This window comes from Ranitomeya imitator, chromosome 9, assembly GCF_032444005.1.
Source record: "Ranitomeya imitator isolate aRanImi1 chromosome 9, aRanImi1.pri, whole genome shotgun sequence".
Classification (NCBI taxonomy): domain Eukaryota; kingdom Metazoa; phylum Chordata; class Amphibia; order Anura; family Dendrobatidae; genus Ranitomeya; species Ranitomeya imitator.
The window spans coordinates 576718-599673 of NC_091290.1; the positions used below are offsets into that span (position 1 = coordinate 576718).

Sequence of the window (22956 nt, forward strand, 5' to 3'; positions counted from 1 at the left end):
TTACTACTGGTGACTGGGGCTGTGTACACTGGGGGGCAGTTACTACTGGTGACTGGGGCTGTGTACACTGGGGGGCAGTTACTACTGGTGACTGGGGCTGTACACACTGGGGGCAGTTACTACTGGTGACTGGGGCTGTATACACTGGGGGGCAGTTACTACTTGTGACTGGGGCTGTATACACTGGGGGGCAGTTACTACTGGTGACTGGGGCTGTACACACTGGGGGGCAGTTACTACTGGTGACTGGGGCTGTATACACTGGGGGGCAGTTACTACTGGTGACTGGGGCTGTATACACTGGGGGCAGTTACTACTGGTGACGGGGCTGTATACACTGGGGGGCAGTTACTACTGGTGAAGCTGTTGGCTTACAGATGTGCTGTTTGCCGTGTGTATATAGTATATATATTCCTGTCTGTGGGCCCGCTTGTCGCTGGCTCGGGCATTGTTTGCATGTCGCTCCCGCTTCTGTGCCGCCATCTCTTCTTGCCTATTGGTATGGCCGCTCATTCCATTCTCGCACTTCTGTTCTAGGAAACTGACAACTGGGACCAGGCTGCTCAACCTGTGGACGACCTTCTTGGCTGGCACAGCGACCACCGCCAGTCTGGGCAGAAAGACCACGCAGATGCAGAAACTTGTGCTGCAGGTACGGGGGTCTGCATCATATCTGATACAGGGGGATGTGTATCGTGTGTCAGGTACAGGGTCTGCCGGTGGGGGGTCATAAATGGTCTTGTTCATTAGTAACATTATTATGGGGTAGGGGGAGTTCAGGGACATGACATATAGCTCACCTCATTAGCTATGTATTAGACGGACAGAGGGGTACGGGGACCAGGACCGGGGATCATGGCATATCCTCTAGTGAAACGATGGTTGTACCAGTTCATGAGGAGACCCTGGTAATAGTGGACATGAGCGGGTGTCGGTGGCCATGGCAGACAGTGTTTATTAAAAAAAAAAAAGATAAACCGTATTTATTGGACTATAAGGCACAGTCTTTTCTTCCCAATATGTGGAGGAAATTGTCACGGATCCCTACTCCATGGTGTCACTAATTCGTCACGTGCCCGCCCTCACACATGACTTGGGGTTGTCCCCACTCTCCGTCCAGCATTCAACCTCTGTCCTATGCTGTAATGGGAACATAAATCACACACCGACCCAGGCCACACACCCGCTCATATGCGCTGCCACCACTCACCGAATACACGGGCGATGAGTCCCAGAAATAATAATAATAAAAATATGTCTATCACTCATAAGGCTCACACACATTAGGCTATGGATTCTTTTAGCACATTCAAGGTTCAACTTGTTAAAGTTTTATACTTTAATAACAAAAGGGTCAGTGCTTACAATAAGAAAAGGTATAAAAATATGATAATAAAAAGACATACAACTTATGCAAAACAGTGTCAAAATAAACAGGAGAAATCTTACAGAAATTATCTAACTGGTAGTTGCTTTCTGCTCCCTGAGGGGGGTGAATGGAGTTGGTGGAACACATCAGCATCCTAGGCCGCCCTCATCATGTGAACACAATTCTCTGTCTGCAGCCTAAATTTATAACTTTGGTCTGAGGCCAGGTTTCTAGACCAGCCCCTCAGGTTAATATAATTGCTGGTTTGTTGATTGGCCACGGCCGCTTTACTAATAAATATAATGAATATATGTTATTTCCCTCTTGAGACACTTGTGACCAGGTTCCCAGGAATACATCACCTCAGGCCGCAATTTAGCATCTCCCCTCCAAGACCTCAGAGGTGCCAAATGTTACCTTCTTCTTGGCTCTAGCTAGACCTCCTGGTGTGATATGGAGACACAATTTCTACTAGTCTCAAGGAAGTACCTATTAACACCTAGGTGCGACTTGCCTTCAGGACAGGTGTTACATTATCACTAGTCACACACATAACCCTAGACATATGTCACTACACACATATAGATATATATATATATATATATATATATATACATATATATATATATATATATATATATATATATATATATATATATATATATATACATATATATATATATATATATATATATATATACATATATATATATATATATATATATATATATATATATATATATATATTCATACACACGCATATTTCACCATAGGGGGGTGCATCTTATAGTCCTGTTGTACCGGCTCTGGCTGTGGTGCGGAGGTGGGGGAGCGGTTTAGGTGGAGCAGCGGGTCACAGAGGCAGGATCCACCGTCTGTGGCTAACTCCTGTGCCCGTTGCTAAAGAGAAATGACTATTGACTGCATTCCACGCCCAAGGGTGTGGAGGGCAATGAATATTCATTTCTTTCTGGGCCCCATCCTTGGTATTATTAGCCCCACCCCCATCCTGGTATGATTGGCCCCACCCCCATCCTCGTATGACTGGTCCCATCCTTATCCTGGTATGCATGGTCCCATCCCCATCCTAGTATGATTGGCCCCATCCTTATCCTGGTATGATTGGCCCCATTCTTATCCTGGTATGATTGGCCCCATCCTTATCCTGGTATGATTGGCCCCATCCTTATCCTAGTATGATTGGCCCCATCCTTATCCTGGTATGATTGGTCCCATCCTTATCCTGGTATGATTGGCCCCATCCTTATCCTAGTATGATTGGCCCCATCCTTATCCTGGTATGATTGGCCCCATCCTTATCCTAGTATGATTGGCCCCATCCTTATCCTGGTATGATTGGTCCCATCCTTATCCTGGTATGATTGGCCCCATCCTTATCCTAGTATGATTGGCCCCATCCTTATCCTGGTATGATTGGCCCCATCCTTATCCTAGTATGATTGGCCCCATCCTTATCCTGGTATGATTGGCCCCATCCTTATCCTGGTATGCATGGTCCCATCCTTATCCTGGTATGATTGGCCCCATCCTTATCCTGGTATGATTGGTCCCATCCTTATCCTGGTATGATTGGTCCCATCCTTATCCTGGTATGATTGGCCCCATCCTTATCCTGGTATGCATGGTCCCATCCCCATCCTAGTATGATTGGCCCCATCCTTATCCTGGTATGATTGGCCCCATCCTTATCCTGGTATGATTGGCCCCATCCTTATCCTGGTATGACTGGTCCCATCCTTATCCTGGTATGACTGGTCCCATCCTTATCCTGGTATGACTGGTCCCATCCTTATCCTGGTATGATTGGCCCCATCCTTATCCTGGTATGATTGGCCCCATCCTTATCCTGGTTTGATTGGTCCCATCCTTATCCTGGTATGATTGGCCCCATCCTTATCCTGGTATGATTGGTCCCATCCTTATCCCGGTATGATTGGCCCCATCCTTATCCTGGTATGATTGGCCCCATCCTTATCCCGGTATGATTGGCCCCATCCTTATCCTGGTATGATTGGCCCCATCCTTATCCTGGTATGATTGGTCCCATCCTTATCCTGGTATGATTGGTCCCATCCTTATCCTGGTATGATTGGTCCCATCCTTATCCTGGTATGATTGGTCCCATCCTTATCCTGGTATGATTGGCCCCATCCTTATCCTGTTATGATTGGCCCCATCCTTATCCTGGTATGATTGGCCCCATCCTTATCCTGGTATGATTGGTCCCATCCTTATCCTGGTATAATTGGTCCCATCCTTATCCCGGTATGATTGGCCCCATCCTTATCCTGGTATGATTGGCCCCATCCTTATCCTGGTATGATTCGCCCCATCCTTATCCTGGTATGATTGGTCCCATCCTTATCCTGGTATGATATATGGATATATGATATATGCATGGACCATGCATACCAGGATAAGGATGGGGCCAATCATACCAGGATAAGGATGGGGCCAATCATACCGGGATAAGGATGGGTCCAATCATACCAGGATAAGGATGGGACCAATCATACCAGGATAAGGATGGGGCCATGCATACCAGGATAAAGATGGGACCAATCATACCAGGATAAGGATGGGGCCATGTATACCAGGATAAAGATGGGACCAATCATACCAGGATAAGGATGGGGCCAATCGTACCGGGATAAGGATGGGGCCAATCATACCAGGATAAGGATGGGGCCATGCATACCAGGATAAGGATGGGGCCAATCATACCAGGATAAGGATGGGGCCATGTATACCAGGATAAAGATGGGACCAATCATACCAGGATATGGATGGGGCCAATCATACCGGGATAAGGATGGGGCCATGCATACCAGGATAAGGATGGGGCCAATCGTACCAGGATAAGGATGGGGCCAATCATACCAGGATAAGGATGGGGCCAATCATACCAGGATAAGGATGGGGCCAATCGTACCAGGATAAGGATGGGACCAATCATACCAGGATAAGGATGGGGCTAATCATACCGGGATAAGGATGGGGCCAATCATACCAGGATAGGGATGGGGCCAATCATACCAGGATAAGGATGGGGCCAATCATACCAGGATAAGGATGGGGCCAATCATACCAGGATAAGGATGAGGCCAATCATACCAGGATAAGGATGGGGCCAATCATACCGGGATAAGGATGGGGCCAATCATACCAGGATAAGAATGGGGCCATGCATACCAGGATAAGGATGGGGCCAATCATACCAGGATAAGGATGGGGCCATGCATACCAGGATAAGGATGGGGCCAATCGCACCAGGATAAGGATGGGGCCAATCATACCGGGATAAGGATGGGGCCAATCATACCGGGATAAGGATGGGGCCAATCATACCGGGATAAGGATGGGGCCAATCATACCAGGATAAGGATGGGGCCAATCATACCAGGATAAGGATGGGGCCAATCATACCAGGATAAGGATGGGGCCAATCATACCAGGATAAGGATGGGGCCAATCATACCAGGATAAGGATGGGGCCAATCATACCAGGATAAGGATGGGGCCAATCATACCAGGATAAGGATGGGGCCAATCATACCAGGATAAGGATGGGGCCATGCATACCAGGATAAGGATGGGGCCAATCATACCGGGATAAGGATGGGGCCAATCATACCAGGATAAGGATGGGGCCAATCATACCAGGATAAGGATGGGGCCAATCATACCAGGATAAGGATGGGGCCAATCATACCAGGACTGGGATTGGGGCAATCATTTCTACCAGAATAGGAATGAGGGGCCATGTGTATCAGGATAGGGGATACAGAAGTACAGAATTGACCACATTTTTTGCTTCATTTTTTTTTCTCATCATTTCCTCTAAAACCTAGGTGCATCTTATAGTCTGAAAAATACGGTACATTAATGATTGAAAATGGGAACAAAACAATATTATACACAATGAGATAGAATAAAAGGGGTAACAAATGAAAAAGTTCTAACCCTGATGTCACGGAAATGTCTCAGAGCTTAGCAGAGGGAAGCCCTTCATATTTCCCAGAACTGACAAATGACCAACACCTGATTTTTATTAGAGCAAGGTTTCGCTCATGTACAGTGCCTTGCGAAAGTATTCAGCCCCCTGGAACTTCTCAGCCTTTTCCCACATATCAGGCTTCAAACATAAAGATTCCAAATGTAAATTTTTGGTGAAGAATCAACAACAAGTGGAACACAATTGTGAAGTTGAATGAAATTTATTGTTTATTTTACATTTTTGTGGAAATTTGAACAGTGGGGCGTGCAATATTATTCGGTCCCTTTACTTTCAGTGCAGAAGTTCATTGTGGATCTCTGAATGATCCAGTGTCGTCCTAAATGCCTAATGATGATACATATAATCCACCTGTGTGTGATCAAGTCTCCGTATAAATGCTCCTGCTCTGTGATAGTCTCAGGGTTCTGTGTGAAGCATCATGAAGACCAAGGAACACAACAGGCAGCTCCGTGATACTGTGGTGGAGAAGTTTAAAGCCGGATTTGGATACAAAATGATTTCAGAAACTTTAAACATCCCAGTGAGCACTGTGCAAGCGATCATATTGAAATGGAAGGAGCATCATACCTCTGCAAATCTACCAAGACCCGGCCGTCCCTCTAAACTTTCATCTCACACAAGGAGAAGACTGATCAGAGATGCAGCCAAGAGGCCGATGATCACTCTGGATGAACTGCAGAGATCTACAGCTGAGGTGGGACAGTCTGTCCATAGGACAATAATCAGTCGTACACTGCACTAATCTGGCCTTTATAGAAGTGTGACAAGAAGAAAGCCATTTCTCAAAGATATCCATAAACAACAAGCCTCCTGGGAGACACCAAACATGTGGAAGAAGGTGCTCTGCTCAGATGAAACCAAAATTGAACGTTTTGGCAACAATGCCACATGATATGTTTGGCATAAAGGTAACACAGCTCATCACCCTGAACACACCATCCCCACTGTCAAACATGGTGGTGGCAGCATTATGGTTTGGGCCTGCTTTTCTTCAGCACGGACAGGGAAGATGGTGAAAATTGATGGGAAGATGGATGGAGCCAAATACAGGACCATTCCTGGAGAAAACCTGTTGGGAGTCTGCAAAAGACCTGAGACTGGGACGGAGATTTGTCTTCCAACAAGACAATGATCCCAAACATAAAGCAAAATCTACAATGGAATGGTTCACAAATAAACGTATCCAGGTGTTAGAATGGCCAAGTCAAAGTCCAGACCTCAATCCAATTGAGAATCTGTGGAAAGAGCTGAAAACTGCTGTTCACAAACGATCTCCATCATCCTCACTGAGCGCGAGATGTTTGCCGGGAAGAACGGGCGAGAATTTCAGTCTCTCCATGTACAAAACTGATAGAGACAGACTGTGCTGCTCAGTTTATTCTGATAGACTTTCAGTCATACATGGACATTTATGTAGTGCTAAAATGCCTGGTTCTATCATTTGTTGTATTTGTTATACTTTGCTGCCATCTACTGGCCGTTGCTATATCACACTGTAATATTTGTTATGGAATTCTCCCACAACACCTTTCTGTCTTTAGCTCCTCCTATCTTTTTCCTTCTCTTCCTGTTTTGTACTCTGTGCCATCTTGGATCCCACATGTGCTGCAGAGCTGGAGAAGGATTCTCTTGTTACCTCTAACCTGAAGCTTCTATTATCTCTGGTGATTCTGTAACAGCTCTAACCTACAGTCCTCACTCTCACCAAGGTACTGTAAATAAACCTGTTGAATGTATCACTGCATCATCCTTCCGGATCACCACGCGCGGCTGATAGAGACTGGTGGCACGGGTTGGCGAGTAACGCTACCTGCCATTGTTTATATAGCGATTTGTGATCACATCCCTCAGACACATCTCATCCACGTATATCGGTGGCAGAATAGTAACAAGAGACCTAAGTCTACAGTGTCTGTGTGCATATGCATTGTCTGCTAGCAAGTCTTAACCGTCCACCATCTTAGCTAAAACATGTCCACAAAAAGCACCGTGGACCCATCTGCAAGTGAAGCACATCAGGTTCCCGACACCATAGATGCTGTAGGAGCAGAGTCCACACTTACTGCAGAGCAGGACGTACGACCCAAACGTGTAACCAAGCCGACACAAAAGGCCAGAGAGAACTTTGAGACTACTAGAGACGAGTTCCATGATAACCTAGAACATTTATGGGGCAGAGTTGATCACTATTTAGCAGCTCTTCCACGTTACCACAGTGACGCTGCAGGTTTAACCGCCACATTGAAGAGTTTATCTGCCGCCTATGATCGCTACCAGAGACTGTCTGCAAAGTACATCACATTCCTGAGTAACTGTGACATGGAAGATGCCCCAGCAGAAGTAACTGAAAGGGAAACTCTTCTCCAAGAAAAGACCTCATTAGTACGAGATGCCCAGGATAAAGCAGAACTCCGCATCGCTCACCTCCAAGAGGTTAGGTCACATCGCACAACATCGACCAAAATCACAGCTCGGTCTTCCAGATCATCTCACTCCAGGAAGTCAACATTGTCCGACAAGCTACTGGAGATCCGTGCAGCTGCAGAGGAAGCTAGAGTAAAAAGCTCCTTTGCTAAAAGGGAGGCTGAAGTGGAAGCTCAAAGAAACAAAGTGGAAGCTCAAAGAAATGAGATGGAAGCTCAAAGGAAATTAAAAATACTCCAAGCAGAAAGGGAAGAAGCAACAGCACTTGCTAAACTGAAGGTCCTTGAACAAGCATTGGGACAAGAAGACAACTCGGACTGTCTTATTCCAGAAGAAATGGAGGACTCAGCTGATCGCACCTCTGACTACATGCTAAGACATCTAACATCTGCACCAGCACCACCTCCAGTTTCTAACACGGATGCACCAGCAAGTCAAGAAATGTCGCCACCTACTGCCGACAAGGTAACTTCCAGCACTAACTCACAATTTAGGCCACAGCCAGCGGACCCTATAAAGACTAAACCGCAGTTTAACCCTTATGCCGCATCATTTCGTACTGATTTGTTGCAGTCATATAAGCCAGAGAACTTACATTCCCTACGGATACCACAAGTTCATCCTGCAACAATGACCGGGAGATCGGACATGTCTGACTTTGCCAGATACATGATTCGCCGGGAGTTAATAAACATTAGTCTCTCAAAGTTTGATGATCGTGCTGAGAATTATAGAGCCTGGAAATCCACCTTTCAAGCAGTGATCCAAGACCTTAATCTCACCGGCAAGGAACAACTGGATTTGCTTGTTAACTGGTTAGGCCCTGAATCAGCAGAGCGCATAAAGACAATAAGGGCAGTTCATGTGGACTAATCAGATGCAGGTCTTATTGCAGCCTGGGAGAGACTGGAACAAACCTACGGCAGCTCAGAAGCTATAGAATGTGCCTTATTTAAAAGACTGCAAACCTTCCCAAAGATAACTAACAAGGACAATAGAAAACTTCAAGATCTGAGCGACCTGCTAAAGGAAATAGAATTGGCAAAATTAGACCCACGTCTCTCAGGACTGAGCTACCTAGATACTGCTCATGGCGTTAATCCAATAGTGTCCAAGTTGCCACACGGCATGCAGGATAAATGGGCAGACCATGGCTCACGGTATAAAAGGCAGCATGATGTGTCCTTTCCCCCATTTTCATATTTTTCCAGGTTCATCAGTGACCAAGCTCGGAAGAAGAATGATCCCAGCTTCGACTTCACTGAGCCTACTCCACCAGCATCATCATCATCTACAAGGTATGATAACATTGCCAAACGTAGAGATTCAAGGAACACAGTATCTGTGAGAAAGACTGACGTTCCACTTACTACACCTGCCTTCACTAAGACAAATAATGTTGCTCCTAAAGTCATGGACAGTAACCGTATGTGCCCTATCCACAAAAGACCTCACCCACTTAAAGAATGCCGTGGATTCAGAGCAAGGAATTTGCAGGAGTGTAAAGATACCCTCAAGGAGCTTGGGATATGTTATAAGTGTTGCACCTCCTCAGACCACCTCGCTAAGGACTGTAAGGCCGCCATTAAGTGCACTGAATGCAGCAGTGATAAACACGTCACAGCCATGCATCCCACACCAGCTCCACACAACTCACAACCTTCTGCAGCATCTAATCCTGCTCAAATGCATGGCGGGGAGCCACAGGTCCCTGACCCAACTGCAACCGCTGTTTCCTCCTCATGTACTGAGGTATGTGGAGAAGGGACTGATCCTAAATGCTGTGCCAAGGTATGTCTGATTGAGGTCTATCCAGAAGGACAACCCGACAAGGTCTCCAAAATGTATGCCATAATACATGAGCAAAGTACCCGATCTCTAGCAAGGCCCAAATTCTTTGAGATCTTCAACATAAAGGGACAAACGACTCCATGCACCCTCAACACCTTCTCTGGTCGTATTGAGACTTCTGGCAGGAGAGCCTCTGGGTACATAGTCTCTTCAATCAAGGGAAACGTGCATATACCCTTGCCAACCCTAATTGAATGTGACCAGATACCTGATAACAGGGAGGAGATTCCCACTCCGGAAGCCGCACTTCATCATCGCCACTTGAGGCACCTGACTAATGAAATTCCTCCTCTGGACATGAATGCTGATATTCTAATCCTACTCGGAAGGGACATTCTGAAGGTCCACAAGGTACGCCAACAATGCAACGGCCCAGATGATGCTCCATACGCCCAAAGACTCGACCTAGGCTGGGTAATCGTGGGCGATGTATGTCTGGATAGGAGTCACAAGGCATCCGAAGTCAACGCCTGTAAAACGTATGTGCTCCAAAATGGTCGCGCAACTCACTTTAAGCCATGCCTTCATCACTACGAAGTGAAAGAGAGGTTCTTTGATTCCATCCAGGAGCCTGACATCATTCCCACTCCCTACGGTGATGACTTAGGGAGAACAGTGTTTCACATAACAAAAGATGACAACAAAGTCGCCTTATCCATAGAAGACAAGGAGTTTCTTAAAATTATGGACAGTGGATTCTTCAAAAATGAATCGGACCGCTGGGTTGCTCCCTTACCCTTCAAGGCTTCAAGGACCAGGCTTCATAACAACAGAGAACAGGCCTTATCTAGATTCATCTCACTGCAGAGAACATTAAGGAACAAGCCTGAAATGAAGGAACATTTTATAGCCTTTATGGACAAGATATTTCGCAATGACTATGCAGAGCCAGCTCCACCATTGCAAGCTGATGAAGAATGCTGGTATCTCCCTGCCTTTGGAGTGTATCATCCAAGAAAGCCGAAACAAATCAGAGTGGTGTTCGATTCAAGCGCCAAACATAACGGCGTATCTCTGAATGACGTTCTCCTCACTGGTCCGAACCTGACTAACAACCTGGTGGGAGTGCTCATGAGATTCAGAAAGGAACCAGTCGCCATTACTGCAGACATCGAACAAATGTTCCATTGTTTCATCGTGCAACAAGATCACAGAAATTATCTCCGTTTTCTATGGCACCGAGACAATGACACCAACAAGGAAATGATCGAATACCGCATGAAGGTGCACGTTTTCGGAAACAGTCCTTCTCCTGCAGTCGCTACATATGGCCTACGTAGGACCGCCTCCGATGGTGCTGCGGAGTTCGGGAAGGATGCCCAACAGTTCGTTGAAAAGGACTTCTACGTGGACGACGGTCTTAAATCCCTTCCTACAGTGGAGGAAGCCATAGATCTGCTCCAACGGAGACAAGGTATGCTTTCTAAAGCTCATTTAAGATTGCATAAAATTGCCTCCAATAGTGCTGTTGTCATGAAGGCCTTTCACCCTAATGATCATGCCGCAGAATTTAGGGACTTGAACCTAGGCTCAGACAATCCACCAGTACAGAGAAGTCTAGGCCTGAGGTGGAACTTGCTAAATGACTCCTTCAGCTTTCAGGTTAGTGGTGCAGAAAAACCATTTACTAAGCGTGGGGTTCTGTCAGTGGTGAACAGTCTATATGATCCACTTGGGTTTGTCGCACCCCTGACTATACAAGGCAAGCTCCTGCTAAGACAACTCTCAGAGTACATTAAGGACTGGGATATACAACTCCCTGCAGACAAACAACTAAAGTGGAAGTCATGGAGAGAATCTCTTTGCGCCTTGGATAAGATCCACATACCACGTTGTTACACTCCGGCATCCCTAACTACAAGTCAAAGGAAGGAGATTCATGTATTCGCTGATGCATCCACTGAAGCTATTGCCGCTGTCGCTTACTTGAAGGTTGTAGACTCTAATAATGAAGCCCATGTTGGATTTCTGTTTGGAAAGGCTAAACTGGCTCCTAAACCCGAGCACACCATACCCAGACTCGAGCTCTGTGGGGCTGTACTAGCCATAGAGATTTCAGACTTCATACAGAGCGAACTAGCTATTCACGTGGATGACACAAAATTCTACACAGACAGTAAGGTAGTTCTGGGCTACATATACAACCAGACGAAACGCTTCTACGTCTATGTCAGTAACCGAGTGGAAAGGATCAGGAAATCCTCCAAACCCCAGCAATGGCAGCACGTCCAATCCCATCTTAACCCTGCGGACCTTGCTACTAGACCATTGTCTATTGGTGCCTTCGCAAGCTCTTCTTGGTTGACTGGACCGGAGTTCCTTCACGAACAATGCAAAGAGACTGCCGTTGAAGACAGCTTCAGCCTTGAGGATCCAGATGTCGACCCAGAGATCTGTCCTGATGTCAGCACCTTCATCACCAAATTCAAGGAGAAGGTTGGCTTGGACTGTCAGCGTTTTGATCGCTTCTCAAGATGGACGAGGCTGGTTCGTGCCATTGCAAGGTTAGTACACATTGTACAGTGCTATCGCAATAAGGACAGTAACACTGATTGTCACGGTTGGCATATCTGCCATAAGCCTCTCTCTGCAGAAGACATTGCTCTGAGTGAACTCATTGTGATACGCAATGTACAGCAGAATGTTTTTCACAAGGAACTGGAATGTATACGTAAAAAACAAGACGTTCCTAAAAACAGCCCCATTGTCAACTTAAACCCGGTAATTGACGAAAGGTGTTTATTGAGAGTTGGTGGTCGTTTAAACAAAGCTAAATTGGATGAGGCAGAAAAGAATCCTCTAATTATTCCTGGTCATCACCATATTACCACTCTACTTATACGACATTACCATGAAAAAATCAAACATCAAGGCAGACACTTCACTGAAGGTGCCTTAAGAGCTGCAGGCCTCTGGATTGTGGGAGCAAAGAGACCGGTTTCCCATTTAATTCATCATTGTGTTCAGTGTCGTAAGACAAGAGGAAAACTGCAACAACAACAGATGTCTGATTTGCCTGCTGATAGGACAAGCACAGAGCCCCCATTTACCTATGTTGGCTTGGACGTTTTTGGCCCATGGGCAGTCGCTGCACGTCGGACCAGAGGCGGGCATGCGGAAAGTAAACGTTGGGCAGTGTTGTTCACGTGCATGTGTACGAGCAATACACATAGAAGTGATAGAGTCCATGGATTCCTCCAGTTTCATTAATGCCCTAAGACGATTCTTCTCCATCAGAGGACCAGTAAAACAGCTAAGATCTGATTGTGGAACGAACTTTGTAGGTGCCTGTCGAGAACTACAACTGAATTCAACAACAGTCCAGAACTTCTTGACAACCAATGGCTGTTCCTGGGTCTTCAATCCTCCTCATGCTTCCCATATGGGCGGATCATGGGAAAGAATGATAGGCATTACTCGTCGGATACTGGAATCTATGCTGATGCACTCAAATCTTTCAAGACTCACTCACGAGACCTTGACCACTTAGCAGAAGTCTCTGCTATAGTAAACTCAAGACCACTTGTACCTATATCTACGGATCCAGAATCTTCTACAATTCTCACTCTAGCAACTCTCCTCACCCAGAAACTTGGAACTGTTCCAAACCCGCCTGAAGACTCTGTGTCCGGTAACAAATATCAGAGACGGTGGAAATATGTGCAACATCTGGCTAATTGTTTCTGGAATAGATGGAAGAGGGAGTACCTGACACCTCTCCAAAAACGAAGAAAATGGCAACAAGTAAAGCCAAATTTTCAAGTAGGAGATATTATCCTCATGAAAGACCAGAAGGAGGAAAGAAGCACATGGCCTATGGGACTTATATCTAAAACCTTTCCAAGTGACGATGGCAAGGTACGCAAGGTAGAAGTGACAGTTACTAAGCAAGGTGACCCCAAAACTTTCATTAGGCCTATATCAGAGATTATCTTACTCATACCGGTTGAGGATTGATTATCCATCCAATCAGTAGGAACTCTTTCAAGGAACTTCAACCTTTGGATTACAAATGGGTTGGAGACAGTTTGGCCTAGCGCGGCTTCTCCAATCCGAAGATGGGTTATCCGTTGGATTACTTCAAGAACTCGTTATAGACATTTGTCTATCTTGTTATTCAATATGTTATTGTTGCATTGCATGCGTTGTTTTTATCTTACAGGTTGAGGTATCCCTCCATGCACTTCTGGTAAACACTTCCAATTTGAGACTGGTATAGTGAAATCCGAGGATTTCAGACGGGGAGTGTGCTGCTCAGTTTATTCTGATAGACTTTCAGTCATACATGGACATTTATGTAGTGCTAAAATGCCTGGTTCTATCATTTGTTGTATTTGTTATACTTTGCTGCCATCTACTGGCCGTTGCTATATCACACTGTAATATTTGTTATGGCATTTTTCCCACAACACCTTTCTGTCTTTAGCTCCTCCTATCTTTTTCCTTCTCTTCCTGTTTTGTACTCCGTGCCATCTTGGAATACACATGTGCTGCAGAGCTGGAGAAGGATTCTCTTGTTACCTCTAACCTGAAGCTTCTATTATCTCTATCTGGTGATTCTGTAACAGCTCTAACCTACAGTCCTCACTCTCACCAAGGTACTGTAAATAAACCTGTTGAATGTATCACTGCATCATCCTTCCGGATCACCACGCGCAGCTGATAGAGACTGGTGGCACGGGTTGGCGAGTAACGCTACCTGCCATTGTTTATATAGCGATTTGTGATCACATCCCTCAGACACATCTCATCCACGTATATCGGTGGCAGAATACAGACCCCAAGAGACTTGTAATCGCAGCAAAAGGTGGCGCAACAAAGTATTAAGGTACAGGGGCCGAATAATATTGCACGCCCCACTTTTCAGGTTTTGAATTTTTACAAAAATGTAAAATAACCAATAACTTTCGTTCAACTTCACAATTGTGTTCCACTTGTTGATTCTAAACCAAAAATTTCCATTTGGTATCTTTATGCTTGAAGCATGATATGTGGGAAAAGGTTGGAAAGCTCCAGGGAGCCGAATACTTTCGCAAGGCACTGTACATCCCCTTGGTGGGCTCATGTGAGGGGCTGATTGTAGGATATGCTAGGGTTTTAGTAGATTTTGAGATCCCCAACTTTCAAGATATCTTTGCCCCTGGAGGTCCCAGGAGGGAGATATCGTCGTCAGGTTTTTTTTTTATAGGAATTTTATCTTTACATAGAGATGATACATGGCAAGGATAGCACCATCCATCGCACCCTTTATTAAGCTGGAGAGATCAGCATGGCATTACAGTGATGTGAGTAAACGTAGTATTTTTGTTCCTTCACTTTGACACCAAAAGTATATATCCCATCATTTTCAGTTTGATACAAACCCCAATATTCATCACTGACCATTAGCTCCAGAGTGTCTGAGATTCCTTTGAACAGAGGAAGCTGCAGTATTTCTCCACCTGAGTATATGAATCATTGTCTTGGTGGCTGGTTCTCAGCAGATCTCCTGTTGTAATGACCTGTTTGCGACAGGAGGCCCCTACTTCAATGGAGGTTGACTTGTCGGCTCTTTCTTCCCCAGTTATAATTAATCCCATTTGTTCAATGTGAGGGTGATATAACCCCTCTCCAGAGATGTGTTTAGGGGTTTCACATTTTTTCTCTACCACACTCATTTACTGGTGCTGCTCAACCTCTGCCTCTGACTTCAGGTTGACTTCCCGTCGCCGACGTTTGATGTTGTGTACAAATCTCCGGACCTGTCTGGAAGCTGTGCTCCGATGAGCATGGAAACCCTGGAGAAGGAGTCCAAGAGCCGTCTGCAGGCCCTCATTACCAGAGAGTCGCCGACTGGGTAGGAGGCCTCTTTAATGTCCCAGCGAGTTTGTGTCGCGGCATGTTTGTCGCTGTGTGTCAGCGTCCTGCTGTGCTGCATAGAATGCTTCTGCTTATGTCCCCGCAGGATGTCACAGGAAGATAGGGCTTTTGTGTGGGAGAAGCGCGCGTACTGCCACCTCCACAAGGACTGCCTGCCAAAGATCCTGGCCAGCGCCCCAAAGTGGAATGTAGCCTATCTGAGGGAGATCTACGCACTGATCCACTCGTGGCCCCCACTAACCCCGGTGTGTGCCCTCGAACTACTGAACTCCAGGTGAGAACTGCATGCGCGTCGCATACTAGGGATATCACCGGGGCGGGGCTGAGGTATAAGGGGTGTGGTTTCATCAGTATATCAGTGATGTCATCACCGTGGAGGGGCTGGAGTATAAGGGGCGTGGTCTCATCATTATATCAGTGATGTCATCACCGGGGGCAGTGCTGGAGTATAAGGGGTGTGGTTTCATCAGTATATCAGTGATGTCATCACCGTGGCGAGGCTGGAGTATAAGGGGCGTGGTCTCATCATTATATCAGTGATGTCATCACCGGGGGCAGGGCTGGAGTATAAGGGGTGTGGTTTCATCAGTATATCAGTGATGTCATCACCGGAGGCGGGGCTGATAACCTCTCACATGTATACAGGCAGGTTGTCAGCAGTGATAGATGAGGGGCGGGGCTGGAGTATAAGGGGCGTGGTCTCATTATATCAGTGATGTCATCACCGGGGGCGGGGCTGATAACCTCTCACATGTATACAGGCAGGTTGTCAGCAGTGATAGATGAGGGGCGGGGCTGGAGTATAAGGGGCGTGGTCTCATCATATCAGTGATGTCATCACCGGGGGCGGGGCTAATAACCTCTCACATGTATACAGGCAGGTTGTCAGCAGTGATAGATGAGGGGCGGGACTGGAGTATAAGGGGTGTGGTCTCATCATTATATCAGTGATGTCATCACCGGGGCGGGGCTGATATCCTCACATGTATACAGGCAGGTTGTCAGCAGTGATAGATGAGGGGTGGAGCTGGAGTATAAGGGGTGTGGTCTCATCATTGTATCAGTGATGTCATCACCGGGGGCAGGGCTGGAGTATAAGGGGTGTGGTTTCATCAGTATATCAGTGATGTCATCACCGGAGGCGGGGCTGATAACCTCTCACATGTATACAGGCAGGTTGTCAGCAGTGATAGATGAGGGGCGGGGCTGGAGTATAAGGGGTGTGGTCTCAGCATTATATCAGTGATGTCATCACCGGGGGCGGGGCTGATATCCTCTCACATGTATACAGGCAGGGTGTCAGCAGTGATAGATGAGGGGCGGGGCTGGAATATAAGGGGCGTGGTCTCATCATTATATCAGTGATGTCATCACCGGGGGCGGGGCTGATATCCTCTCACATGTATACAGGTAGGGTGTCAACAGTGATAGAGCGGCGGGGCTGGGTATAAGGGGCGTGGTCTCTTCATTATATCAGTGATGTCATCACTGGGGGCGGGGCTGGTGTATAAGGGGTGTGGTCTCATCATTATATCAGTGATGTCATCACCGGGGGCGGGGCTAATAACCTCTCATATGTATACAGGCAAGCTGTCAGCAGTGATAGATCGGGGCGGGGCTGGAGTATAAGGGGTGTGGTCTCATCATTATATCAGTGATGTCATCACCGGGGGCGGGGCTGATATCCTCTCACATGTATACAGGCAGGCTGTCAGTAGTGATGCTCTACAGTATAGATGGTGTGGGCAGATGCTATTACTTTGGTTGGGATTCCTCAGGTTCACTGACCAGGTGGTCCGCTCAGCAGCGGTAGGATGGATCCAGGACGGGATGAGTGATGACGAGCTGGTAGATCTACTTCCGCAGTTTGTTCAGGTCAGTAATGTCTGATGTGCAGCACATGATTGCTCGTGGATCCTGGAGACGTCTCCTTTCGGGTGACTGAGTGGCATTTAACTCCAGTGGAACCAATGGGAGGATGCGGACAGCAGGTCTACCACAACCCCCCCTTTCCTAGTAGGACAGATTCAACGGACAGGTCTCCGCTCTCTCTCCACACCCCTTCCGACAGGTCAGATCTCCTCCTTCTCCTTCCTCCCCCCTTCCCAGGTCAAGTCTCCTCCTCCTACCTCCCCCTTCCCAGGGCAGGTCTCCTCCTCCCTCCTTCCTCCCCCCTTCTCCCCTGTGCAAGTCCCCTTCTCCTTCCTCCCTCCGCCCTACTCCTCCCCTGGGCAGGTCTCTTCCTTCTTCCCCACCCCTCCCCCAGGGCGAAACTCTTCCTTACCCCCTCCCCCAGTGCGAGACTCTTCCTTACGCCCCCCCAGGGCGTGACCCTTCCCCCCCCCCCCCCCCCCAATCCCCAGGGTGAGACTTCTCCTTACCTCCCTCCCCCAGGGCAAGACTCTTCCTTACCCCCCTCCTCCAGGGTGTGATCTTCCAGCTCGTCCCCAGGGTTAAACTCTCCCCCCCCCCACTCCTCCAGGGCGAGACCTTTTCCTCCCCCCCCCCATTCCCCAAGGGCGAGACTCCCCCCATTCCCCCAGGGCAGGACTTTTCCCTCATCCCCAGGGCGAGACTCTTCCCCTCCCCCAGAACAGGACTTTTCCTCCCTCCACCAGGGCAGAACTCTTACTCCCTACCTCCCCCAGGGCGGGCCTCCTGCCCACCCTCTCCCCTAGGGTGGGACTCCTCCCCACCCTCTCCCCCAGGGCGGGACTCCTCCCCACCCTCTCCCCCACGGGCGGGACTCCTCCCCACCCTCTCCCCCATGGCGGGACTCCTCCCCACCCCCCCACTCCCCCATGGCGGGACTCCTCCCCACCCTCTTCCCCAGGGCGGGACTCCTGCCCACCCTCTCCCCCATGGCGGGACTCCTCTCCACCCTCTTCCCCAGGGCGGGACTCCTGCCCACCCTCTCCCCCATGGCGGGACTCCTCCCCACCCCCCCACTCCCCCATGGCGGGACTCCTCCCCACCCTCTCCCCCATGGCAGGTCTCCTCCTGCTACCTCACGTTTCGCTTTCACCATGCACCCTCATGATTTTTTCCATCTCTTTCAGGCCATTAAGTTTGAGATCCACCTGGACAGCGATCTGGTGCGCTTCCTGCTGCGCCGCGCTCTGGGTAGCGTCCGCGTGGCTCATCATTTGTACTGGTGAGCTTCCTCTTTACTGCTTGTCTTTGTAGGAGATTAGCTTTAAGGGTAGGTGTGTACAGTATAGGAATCCCAGCCTACTATGCATTGAGATTATTGAAGAAAAGTTTTGGCACTCAACTTGTATAGAAGAGCAATTTTATTAGCAGTCACTGGTAATAAACGTTTCGGTCACACAACTGACCTTCTTCAGTATTCTGCAGAAATTAGGATAACAAATTGTAGCACAATCAATAATTATGACAGTAGAAACAATAACAAGAAAATAACACGTATTGTGCAGAGGTGGTGGGAGATGGGAAAAGAAAATAACATTGGGGGGGGTAAAGTGAAATAAAATATGATAGAATATGGGAAAATGGCAGAGCACATACCCATTTAATGCTAAGGTGTCTGGACTGCTGATACCTGTGATGATGACCCACATAATGAATGTGTACGTCGTTAGAGAAATGGGGTCTCCAATAATAGATTTAGAAGATCACTTACATTAAATAATTGTGTATTGTTCACACCGTGGAAAGTAAGAAGTCCTGGTAGGGACCAATCACAGGTTTCTAGAATCATAAAATAAGAGCTATCCCAGACCAAATGTAGACTGTGAGCCCTCGCGGGCATGGTCCTCTCTCCTCCTGTAGACTGTAAGCCCTCGCGGGCAGGGTCCTCTCTCCTCCTGTAGACTGTGAGCCCTCGCGGGCAGGGTCCTCTCTCCTCCTGTAGATTGTGAGCCCTCGCGGGCAGGGTCCTCTCTCCTCCTGTAGATTGTGAGCCCTCGCGGACAGGGTCCTCTCTCCTCCTGTAGATTGTGAGCCCTCGCGGACAGGGTCCTCTCTCCTCCTGTAGACTGTGAGCCCTCGCGGGCAGGGTCCTCTCTCCTCCTGTAGATTGTGAGCCCTCGCGGGCAGGGTCCTCTCTCCTCCTGTAGACTGTGAGCCCTCGCGGGCAGGGTCCTCTCTCCTCCTGTAGATTGTGAGCCCTCGCGGGCAGGGTCCTCTCTCCTCCTGTAGATTGTGAGCCCTCACGGGCAGGGTCCTCTCTCCTCCTGTAGATTGTGAGCCCTTGCGGGCAGAGTCCTCTCTCCTCCTGTAGATTGTGAGCCCTCGCGGACAGGGTCCTCTCTCCTCCTGTATCCTCACCCATCCCCTGTAGACTGTGAGCCCTCGCAGGCAGGGTCCTCTCTCCTCCTGTAGACTGTGAGCCCTCGCGGGCAGGGTCCTCTCTCCTGTATCCTCACCCATCCCTTGTAGATTGTGAGCCCTCGCGGGCAGGGTCCTCTCTCCTCCTGTAGATTGTGAGCCCTCGCGGGCAGAGTCCTCTCTCCTACTGTAGACTGTGAGCCCTCGTGGGCAGGGTCCTCTCTCCTCCTGTAGATTGTGAGCCCTCGCGGACAGGGTCCTCTCTCCTCCTGTATCCTCACCCATCCCCTGTAGACTGTGAGCCCTCGCAGGCAGGGTCCTCTCTCCTCCTGTAGATTGTGAGCCCTCGCGGGCAGGGTCCTCTCTCCTCTTGTAGATTGTGAGCCCTCGCGGGCAGGGTCCTCTCTCCTCCTGTAGATTGTGAGCCCTCGCGGGCAGGGTCCTCTCTCCTCCTGTAGATTGTGAGCCCTCGCGGACAGGGTCCTCTCTCCTCCTGTATCCTCACCCATCCCCTGTAGACTGTGAGCCCTCGCAGGCAGGGTCCTCTCTCCTCCTGTAGATTGTGAGCCCTCGCGGGCAGGGTCCTCTCTCCTCCTGTAGATTGTGAGCCCTCGCGGGCAGGGTCCTCTCTCCTCCTATAGATTGTGAGCCCTCGCGGGCAGGGTCCTCTCTCCTCCTGTAGATTGTGAGCCCTCGCGGGCAGGGTCCTCTCTCCTACTGTAGACTGTGAGCCCTCGTGGGCAGGGTCCTCTCTCCTCCTGTAGATTGTGAGCCCTCGCGGGCAGGGTCCTCTCTCCTGTAGATTGTGAGCCCTCGCGGGCAGGGTCCTCTCTCCTACTGTAGATTGTGAGCCCTCGCGGGCAGGGTCCTCTCTCCTTCTATATCCTCACCCATCCCCTGTAGACTTCAATATCCGCACAAAGGAACAGCGCTCCACCGGGTGTAATAATACAAAAAAGAAATCTTTATTTAGCCATACAGCATCAGCAACGTTTCGACCATATGCTGGTCTTTTTCAAGCATACAAACATGGCGGCAGGGCGGACTTAAATAGTGTGGACACCACGCAGGGAGCCAATCACCATCCAGTGCCACCCACCTTACTTCTTAGTACAAAAACATCAAAATTTCAGACATCAGACACTGGTATATACAAATAGATGACAATAAAACATTATCCCCATTGCAATAATTATATTAATTCATATAGAATCTTCTGGAAAGCGCTTTGTTTACACTTCTCCTCCATAGGTTTATTTGCTTCTTTAGTTGCCATGGTGCTCAGTAGCCAATCGGGTACCTCTTCCAATATACTTCTTATTGGCCATATACCAGATTGGCGCCAGAAGTTTCATATAGCCAATCGGTATGGTCTTTTTATTCAGGCCCCCACAACTCCCCCAATCTGAATCCTTTATACAGCCTGTGTACTTACATGTCGTCACCGGCATCCACCGGCGTCTATACTGAGCAACGGGCGCCGGGGCAGCGAGGCGCGCGCGCACCAGCGCCATCCCGGACTATGTCACGTCACATGACATGACCAAAGGCACGCCCAGGGATGACGCAGGCCCGCGACGCACCACAACAAGAGCCCCACGCATCCGTCGGACAAAAGATTACCCGGGGAAGCAATGACTCGTCACCATGGAAACCCACCTAGACGGCAGGCAGGGTCATGGAGCAAGGGCGCAGGCGCGCCATGTCAGGGCCGTGTCTCATCTGGAATCACCTTCTGAGGCACGCCCCCACATGACGCAACCCAGCGTAACCCGGCAACCACCCCACGCACTAGCCGAGTTGGCAGGTAACCAGGACGCCGTACCGGCATATAGGAAGGCACCTAGCCACATATCTAGAGCTACCTTCTACTATTAGTACTAATATGGCTATAATAAATAAATATTGCATATTTAATCACAAACTAGTATAAAAATAACTAACATAGCAAGACACCCATGTGAAAAAAGAAAAAAGCAACAAACACAAACAAGTAGATATAAGCCAATCACATAAGGGCAGTCGGGAATCGGGAGAAGAATCATATAAATAACATTATTTTCTTACAAATTATCCACATTTTAACCTGTTTTATATCTTCATCCATATCCATTCACCGACTGTCCCATGTTTGGGTTCCCTGGATATAGAACGAGCGCCCATATAAGTGAGTGCTGTCGGTCATCTGCTTGCTTTATCCCCCCAGACTGTGAGCCCTCGCGGGCAGGGTCCTCTCTCCTGTATCCTCACCCATCCCTTGTAGATTGTGAGCCCTCGTGGGCAGGGTCCTCTCTCCTCCTGTATCCTCACCCATCCCTTGTAGATTGTGAGCCCTCGCGGGCAGGGTCCTCTCTCCTCCTGTAGATTGTGAGCCCTCGCGGGCAGGGTCCTCTCTCCTCCTGTAGATTGTGAGCCCTCGCGGGCAGGGTCCTCTCTCCTCCTGTATCCTCACCCATCCCTTGTAGACTGTGAGCCCTCGCGGGCAGGGTCCTCTCTCCTCCTGTATCCTCACCCATCCCTTGTAGATTGTGAGCCCTCGCAGGCAGGGTCCTCTCTCCTCCTGTATCCTCACCCATCCCTTGTAGACTGTGAGCCCTCGCGGGCAGGGTCCTCTCTCCTGTATCCTCACCCATCCCTTGTAGATTGTGAGCCCTCGCGGGCAGGGTCCTCTCTCCTCCTGTATCCTCACCCATCCGTTGTAGATTGTGAGCCCTCGCGGGCAGGGTCCTCTCTCCTCCTGTATCCTCACCCATCCCTTGTAGATTGTGAGCCCTCGCGGGCAGGGTCCTCTCTCCTCCTGTGTCCTCACCCATCCCTTGTAGATTGTGAGCCCTCGCGGGCAGGGTCCTTTCTCCTCCTGTAGATTGTGAGCCCTCGCGGGCAGGGTCCTCTCTCCTCCTGTAGATTGTGAGCCCTCGCGGGCAGGGTCCTCTCTCCTCCTGTATCCTCACCCATCCCCTGTAGACTGTGAGCCCTCGCGGGCAGGGTCCTCTCTCCTCCTGTACCTGTTAGTGCCTTGTTTTACTCATGTTTATTGTACTTGTCTATATTTGCCACATTCACATGTAAAGCGCCATGGAATAAATGGCGCTATAAAAATGAATAATAATAATAATAATAGAAT

General features: G+C 48.7%; 1 protein-coding gene across 3 annotated transcripts in view; it reads left to right on the forward strand.

The window, feature by feature from the left end:
- PIK3C2A (phosphatidylinositol-4-phosphate 3-kinase catalytic subunit type 2 alpha) overlaps positions 1-22956 on the forward strand; it is a 231923-nt gene that overhangs the window by 142189 nt on the left and 66778 nt on the right. For all 3 annotated transcript variants that reach the window (XM_069738457.1, XM_069738460.1, XM_069738459.1), the window contains exons 14-18: positions 538-652; positions 15377-15519; positions 15628-15816; positions 17321-17417; positions 18602-18696. In XM_069738457.1, the coding sequence (XP_069594558.1) occupies positions 538-652; positions 15377-15519; positions 15628-15816; positions 17321-17417; positions 18602-18696 (639 nt within the window). The remainder of the gene's footprint in view (positions 1-537; positions 653-15376; positions 15520-15627; positions 15817-17320; positions 17418-18601; positions 18697-22956) is intronic.